The sequence below is a fragment of the Pygocentrus nattereri genome, chromosome 1, assembly GCF_015220715.1.
Source record: "Pygocentrus nattereri isolate fPygNat1 chromosome 1, fPygNat1.pri, whole genome shotgun sequence".
Taxonomy (NCBI): Eukaryota; Metazoa; Chordata; class Actinopteri; order Characiformes; family Serrasalmidae; genus Pygocentrus; species Pygocentrus nattereri.
Window position 1 is genome coordinate 31,988,381 of NC_051211.1, and position 8,402 is coordinate 31,996,782.

The window sequence follows — 8,402 nt, forward strand, 5'->3', positions numbered from 1 at the left end:
TCCTGTAGTAAAGGCAAGTACTCTGTAATCCACCTTTTCCAAAAAAGGTCAGAGATGTACTGCACTTGTCTCCACCTTCTTTTTCCATACATATCAGTCCTATCAAATAGCCCTGGAGGCAAGACTGGTTTCCTTTTCATAGTAAGAAGATGGTTGGGGGTAAGAGGCTCTAAGTCATTTGGATCCTCAGACAATTTGGTGATTGGGCGATCATTAATGATCGCTTCCACTTCACATAAAACTGTGTGTAACCCCTCATCATCTAAAGTCTGCTGGTGCAAAAGGGATGTAAGAATCTTTTTCACCATCCTAATGATTCGCTCCCATGCACCGCCGTGATGGGAGGCTGTAGGTGCATTAAAGCTCCATTTGATTCCTTCCTGCAGAAAGACTTTCTGAATCTTATCATGGTTTAAAGCTGCCAATGCTTCTTTTAATTCCCTTTCTGCACCAGTGAAATTGGTTCCATTGTCTGATCTCAAATGAGAGACTTGTCCTCTTCTGCAAATGAATCTTCGAATGGCATTAATACATGCATCTGTATCCAAAGAATAGGCCGCTTCTAAATGTATGGCTCTACTAGCCATGCACGTAAAAATAACACCATATCGCTTTACAAAGGAACGTCCTCGTTTTACTTCAAATGGCCCGAAGTAATCAACTCCAACATTAGTAAATGGAGGAAGATCAGGAGTCAACCTTTCAACAGGCAAATCGGCCATTTTTTGTTCACCCAGTTTTCCTTTGAATCTCCTACACAAGCCACAACTGGATAGAATTTTCCTTGTTGCTGCATTGGCATGAGTTATCCAATATTTCTCACGCAATTTGGACAGAACCTGGTTTCTTCCACCATGACCGACCTGTTCATGTATATGCTTTAAAATAAGCTTGGAAATATGTTGGTCTTTGGATAAAATGATGGGATGCTTAATCTCTTCAGGCATTGCTGCCTTACACAATCTTCCACCAACTCTCAACAATTCATTTTCCAGGACCGGGTTCAATCGGTGGATAGTGCTGCCTTTTGACACTTCCGTTTTTCCTGAGGACAGTCCAACAATTTCTTTGTTAAACCTTTCAAACTGAGAAAAACGAATGACTGCCTTTTCTGCTTCAGAAAGGTCCTCTATGGACAAGCTTTGTGGTCTTAATGCAGCTTTGACCTTCTGCATTTCCTGCTGAATGTCACAGGATTGGTCTGACAATTCCAACAATTCCTTCCTTTTCTTGCTCAATTCCATTAAGACATGTTTTAATTTCAGCATCCATGCAACAGCAATTTTTAGCCTCTTCCAGTCAGAAAAATATTCAATCAATTGGCTGGTTGCATTTGTTTCCATGATCACAGCATTTGTTCTGTGCTCCCTTTTTAGTTCTGGATCTTGAGGAACAAGGTTACAATCCAAATTGACCTCTGGCCACTCCTCCTTTGTTGTCCACAAAAAGTCTGGACCCTTTAACCACCGCTTGTTTGTGATTAGCTTCTCTACTTTCAATCCTCTGGAAGCATCATCTGCAGGATTCTGGGAGGTATGAATGTATCTCCACTGTGAGACATCTGTTACTTCTCGAATTGCTGACACTCTATTAGCTACAAACGTCCGAAACCTTTTTTCTTCATTTTTGATATATTTTAGAACTGAAGTACTATCAGTCCAAAAACAAGAGTTGTCAAGTGGAAGCTGCAATTCTGTTCTAAGCATCTTATCTATTCGAACAGCCAGGACAGCAGCAGTAAGCTCTAATCGAGGGATGGTAATTTGTTTAAGAGGTGCCACTCTTGATTTGCCAAGCAGAAAAGAAACATGAATGTTGTTCTGGTTTTGTAGTCGAAGATACGTCACTGTTCCATAGCCATTCTCGCTGGCATCTGAGAAGTGATGCAATTGTGCATGATCAGGTTGTCCAAAGTCCTGTGCCTTGATGCATCTGTCAACTTTAAATGCATTCACTTGTTGAAGATCTGTTAACCACTTTATCCACTGTTGTTTGAGGCTTTGGGGAATCTGGTCATCCCAGCCATAATTCTTTCTGCAAAGCTCCTGTAGCATGAGTTTGGCTGGAAGTGTCACTGGCACAAGAAATCCCAAAGGGTCATAAACTGAGCTGACCACCGATAAAATTCCACGTCTAGTATGTGGTCGCTCCTTTTCCATCATCTTGAACTTAAAGGTGTCTGTCTGGACACACCAATAAAGTCCAAGGGCTCTTTCAACGGGCAGTTCATCTCGATCCAAATTCAATTCACTCAAGTTTTTGGATCGATCCTTCTCTGGAATGGTTTGTAAAACCTCACGATTGTTGCTAATCCATTGCGTTAAATGGAAGCCACCTTTATGACAAAGTGCAGCAAGATCTTTGACCATTTGGATGGCTTCAGCTTGAGAAGGAAGACTCTTCAAAAAATCATCAACATAGAAGTTATTGTGGACACTATCAATGACCTCTGTTGGAAACATGTGCTTGTTGTCTTCTGCTGTCTTCCTAAGAGCATAGCAGGCACAGCTTGGAGAGGATACTGCTCCGAATAGATGAACGGTCATCCTATACTCTACAATTCCTTGAGTAATGTTGCCATCAGGCCACCACAGGAACCGGAGAAAGTCGGTCTCATCCTCAGCAACTCTAACTTGATGAAACATTGATTTGACATCAGTCATAAATGCAACTGGTTCTTGTCTGAATCGAAGCAGAACACCCAACAAAGAACTAGTAAGATTGGGACCTTGTAGAAGTTGTTTGTTTAAGGACGTATTCCTGAATTCCGCACCACAGTCAAATACAACACGTAATGTTCCTTTTCGAGGATGGAACACTCCATGATGGGGAATGTACCAAAGTTTACCATCAGAACGCTCCAGCTGATCCTGGGGTACCTGTTCAGCATAACCATTTTGAATGAGCTCATTAAGGTACTTAGTATATTCCTGATGGAACATTTCATGTCTTTCAAACTTTCTTTTCAATCCTGAAATGCGCTGTTTAGCCACACAGAGGTTGTTTGGCATGACAACACCATCCATTTTAAAGGGTAGTTTCAAACTGTAATGTCCAGCTTCAAGCTTCACTGATTCTTTCATGATGTTCATGAATTTCAGATCCTCTCTTGACATCTCTTCTTTCTCTTCTGATGCCCTTTCATTGAAATCATGTTCATATTGAGTTTTCAGCATTTGTTCCAATGTTTCCACAGAAATCCTGTTTACAGTGAGAGTTGGGCAATCAACATCAGGAGGCTTACTATGACCCTCTCCCAGTGATCCATTAAGAACCCACCCCAATAGGGTCCTCACTGCATAGGGTCCCTCCCCATGGCTATTCACTACTTCCCATGGTTCAAGCAGCTTTGAAGCATTGGTACCAATCAATAGCTCAACATCAGCTTGAATGTGAGGAATGGAAATGCCATCCAAATAAGGCCATTTAGCCAGATCCTTCCTTTGGATAATGTTGGCTGTGCTCACAGGCATTTTCCTTTGCGAATAGACTTCAGGAAGGTCATAAAACTGTTTGCCATGAAGACCTGAAATCTCTAATCCATTCACAATATAACTAGAAACTGTTGTCTTCGGGCTCATAGTTAGTAAACAGATTTTAGTTTTTCTTCCATTCAAATTCAACTTTGCCATTAAGCTTTCAGAGCAAAAGGTAGATGTACTACCTGGATCCAAGAATGCATAAGTCTGAATGACTTTGTCTCCCCTTTTGGATTTTACTTGTACTGGGAGGATGGATAAAATCCCATGACCTTTCCCGACCCCTGTATGATCACATGCTTGCGCAGAAACAAGTGCGGTATCCAATGCTGGATCATTTAAGGCTACAGTGTTTGTGTTGACCGCCTTATCTGCCTTATATGTGAGATGTATATGAAGAATAGTTGGGTGATTCTGGTTACAAATCTCACAAGTTAAGCGCCTATCGCAATCCTTGCTTACATGCCCAATGCACAAGCAACCAAAACAGACCCCTTTTTCCTTTAGAAAGGACATTTTTTCTCTATGCTTCATTTTTTCCAGCTGGGCACACTGCTTCAATGCATGATTTCGGGTACAAAATAAGCAGTTGTTCCCTGGCAGAACTTTTGTTTGTCTAGGTGTTTTCCATACAGGCAGGTCAATAGGTGTAACAGTGGTAGCAAAACTGTCTCCTTTAAATTTGGGTTTGAGTTGTAATTTTCCTTTGTTTACAGGCCTATTGATTGGTCCTGTTTGGGTGTTCTGAATATCACCAAATATTGGGTCAGACACTATTTTCACTTCACGTTCAATGAAAGCAACAATGTCACTGAATTGTGTCCGGCGTCCATGTTTTTCCATAAGGTTACATGCGTAAACTCTCCATTTATCTCTCAATTTGTAGGGGAGCTTCATTATAATTGTCTTCATATTTGCTGGCATATCCAGTTCATGCATGTATTGTAAATCAGACATTGCATTACAACACTCACGCAAAAATAAGGCATAAGCTTGGAGAGCCTTAACATCTTCAGGCTTTATCATTGGCCAGTTGTGCATTCTTTCCAAATATGCAGATGTAACTTTAGCATCATGTCCAAAATGCTGTTGAAGCAACGTTTTAGCTGTTAAATAGCCTCTTTCAGGAGCCATATGCTGGCAGCTGCGAACTAATGCACGTGGCTGTCCTCTAGTGTACCTTTCCAGAAAGTACAGACAATCCCCTTTGCTACTTGTTTTTTCCTCCACACAATATTCAAAGGCTTTAATAAATGTTCTGTATTGCAGAGGATCACCTTCAAAGATTGGAACATCTCTTGGAGGAAGCAGATGTGAATTGTGCTGTTGTATTAGCAATTCTGCTATGTCATTTTGTCTTTGAAGTAAGTGTAAAGTAGCACTCTCACTGTTTTCCTGAACAGTTGGTTGTGATTGTCCTTCATGCATTTGTGGTCTCCTTGGTCGTATGATTGGTTCATGGATATGGCCTTGAGATTCTCCGTTTGATAATTGGTACTGCATTTCTCGCAACTGTGGCTTCTGTGCAACACCTATTTTATTGGCATGTCTTTGTGACTCACTTCCAAGAGGATCTCTCTGACCACTTTCAGTGTCATCTTGCATTTCTTGTTGTGAAATCAATGCATCAATATCAAGAAGCCTTTTGTTAACCTTTTGTCTTATAGATGGATTTGGATTTTCCTCTGATTTTCTTGTTATGGAGACTGCCTTTTGTTTGGTTTCTTTTTCAAAATAGGACTCCATTCCATCTGAGATGACACTTGATGCTCCATAAATCTTTAACACTGACAGTTTAGCAGTGGAAGCAGCCAAGTCCGCATCAAGATCCATTTGTTCCTTTTTCCTCCTTAGCGCCTCTACTTGCTCCTCCAAAGTGTGCTTTTCTTTTAAGGATGCAGCACGAGCTACCAGTGCTGCTCTCTCTGCCTCAGCTTGGAGGCGTGCAAACAAAATAGAAGAGTGGCTAGACCGTTTAGATCTAGAACTGGAATGGCTCTCTTTGTGGCTATAGCTCTTATTAGAAACACCGGTTTTAATATTAGAAATGCTGTCATCAGGATTTATACCATCATTTGGATCAAGCTCTCTACCCTGAATTTCAACGATTTGACCCAACACACCATATTTTGGACGTGCTTCGTTGTCAATAGTTTGAGCCATTGTATCATCTTTTGAAAGTGACAGCCATTTAAACACCCCAGTAGAGAACTCATTTGCACTCAGCATTTTTGCTTTAAACCATATGTCATGTTTTTCCTTTTCCTCATCAGGTAACAGACCCATTAAAGACTCGTGTGCTTCTTTTGCCTCAGTGCATAATACCTGAAATTTTGCAAATACACTTTTAACCTCTGTTTCATGTTCTGTGTTAACCATGAACCCTTGAATCATAGTTTTAAGATTGGAAGCTTTATTAAGTTTAAATTTTCGAATTTTTTGCAAAGACTCCAATTTTTCAAGCAGTGCCTTTTCAGTGAGTTTTACCACCCTTTTTACAGGCTCTTTGTTTACATTACCATTAGTACTCTGAGTATTACCATCATTACCCTGAGGTTGAACCACGGAGGGCTCAGACACAGAAAAATCAGAATTCATTTTAAAACTGAACTTTCAATTAAGACCCAGTCACTTAAATTACGCATATGCGAAAACCTTTAAACCCCACCAATGCGCATTGGATTTACTGACTAGTCTTTAACGTGTGCACACGAGTTAGTCAAATGGCCATTGTTTGTTTTTAAGGTAGCGCTACCATACCTCCATATCCAACGATCAGTCAGACCGCCGCACTCACACGAACAATCCTTCCTTCCTTCCTTTCATGAAGCGTTACCAATCGCCGCAATCTGTGCAGACTTATTTCACCGGTCCAGCCTCTGGGTCCCACAGAGCCTCCATTAGTCTCCACCCAAACGAAGCTGTCGCAGTCCCATGTTCCGTTTCCATTTCCAAACGCCCAAGACCATTCTCCTGTAGCAGTCCGTGCTCAAACGAAGCAGCAACTGCACTTCAGCAAACAGTCCGCATCCAATTCTAGCGTAGTCAGTATTTTGACTTAAAAAATGTAGTGACTTTTAAACAAAACAAACGAAATTGACCTAAGCCACCACATAATGAGAAAGAGAGCTGGCGGTAGCGGATTTGACTCGTTCAGTTTAGCAGGAATTACCACAAAGTCCATACCTCTTGAAACTTTGGATATACCAATCCATTTATTGTTCTTAAGTTGGCAGGTAGCACATAATCCAACAGCAGCAGTACCAGCGCTCAAGATCTTTAAATGTCCCGCTAACCATACGGTCAAAATACTGTTGACTTCCTCGCCAACCCCCGTATCCCTACTACAACCTTACAGCCACCTATAAACCCAGCAGCGCCCCCAAGTGGTGAGCGATCAAAATAAACATAAGTTTAAAGAAAACATAAATGGCTCCAACAGCTAGCTACAATCTAGCTACTTTTCCAGAAAGAGTAGTGGCTACTTTTTAGCTACCCTCAAAGCGTGATTGTCAGAACATTTGTAAATCTCGACCTGACACACCAAATAAGCCCAACTGACAGTATGAACAAGACACTGCATTTCATCCTGTGCGAGAAAGAAACACACAACTGAAAATCTGCAAATATACAAAAAGATCACCAAAAATAAGTTTAAGTGTAACCAGCAATCAAACCTAAAGGTGTGATATTCAACAAAAAAATTGACTAAGTAAATGCAAAGTCAATCATTCCAGGTTTTTCCTAAGAAAAATATAAAAAAATAACCAAATACAAACCAGAAAACTTTTTGCAGAGCGTTGTCATTTGCTGAAATAAAGCTGGTCCAATTTAAACATTTCAGCAAGATCTGTACAGACATGACATTCAGAGTCTTTTTGTTAAACTTCAGTAACACTTCGGCCTCAAAATTTTCACCATGATCCTGGCTCTGTGGAGTACTATTAGTAATGCTCTAATACAAAAATTATTTCTTGCACTTTAGCTAATCAGGGGTCAGCAACACGCAGCAACACTCAGACCTGTTACAGCTCCACAGCAGAATTAGATCTTTAGGTAAAATAACAATCAGCTCTGCTGATCATTCAAACACAACAACATTTGAACAATAAACGAACAAAAAACGTCTTAAACACTGGAGTTAACGTATAATTGCTAACAGGATCGTAACTAGGATGAGAATTTTTGTAAGGTCCATTTTGCTGAAATGTTACTCACATCTGATTGTGATTAAAATACCTACCAAATATGAGAATTACAGCAACATTAAGTTTCACCTTTTGTTTTTTTATTCAATCACTGCTCCTTTTTTATCCTTCTGGAACTGTTATGCACATTTTTCTTTCATTTTTTCCTTCTTCATCCCTCCTTTCTTCCGTAAAGTGCCATTAATGTTCCATAAACTTATTTGACTTCAATTGCCCTGTTTAAGTTTAACTCATCATTTAACTATTTATTTGTTTCATTTGAGTTAAAATAATGCATTAAACCTACATTAAATCAGGCAATAGTTTGTTTGATTTAGTTTGATTTACCTCTTGCTATCTTTGCTTATCTCTTTTGCACCTCTGTACTCACTGATTATTGTAAAAGCACACGTTAAGCATATGTTATAAAAGGCTGTCTGTACCAAAGCTCAGCTAGAGGGAAAGGCAGCTACTCATATAGTTAATGAGACAAAATTTAGTCTAATGTACCCGCTGATTTCTTAATGTTTGCTTCATGATACTATACCTTCAATATGATGGTTAACAGTGGACTTTCATGTTCTTGTATTATGTTATGAGTAGGTAACACAATACAATTTTAATTTCACATATAATCCCTGATATAGCCTACTATGCAGCCTGTAGCCTAAACTGAGCAGCTACTGGAGCTGGACTAAAGCAGCTGATTTGGCTAGCAACATTACGACCAAGTCCA

At 40.0% G+C, this 8,402-nt stretch overlaps 1 protein-coding gene across 1 annotated transcript; it reads right to left on the reverse strand.

Annotated features, from left to right (window-relative positions):
• Window positions 1-565: 565 nt before the first annotated feature.
• LOC119263884 lies at window positions 566-6,914 on the reverse strand. Its single transcript, XM_037540715.1, has 2 exons — window positions 4,598-6,914; window positions 566-1,290 (listed from the first exon to the last, which is right to left on the reverse strand). Exons 1-2 carry the CDS (start codon window positions 6,075-6,077, stop codon window positions 1,286-1,288), a joined length of 1,485 nt encoding a protein of 494 aa, XP_037396612.1. The 5' UTR covers window positions 6,078-6,914; the 3' UTR covers window positions 566-1,285.
• Between the last annotated feature and the right edge of the window lie 1,488 nt (window positions 6,915-8,402).

Bases quoted from the DNA above. Each gene is read 5' to 3' on its own strand.
- LOC119263884 (XM_037540715.1), bottom strand. From the start codon at position 6,077: ATGAATTCTGATTTTTCTGTGTCTGAGCCCTCCGTGGTTCAACCTCAG.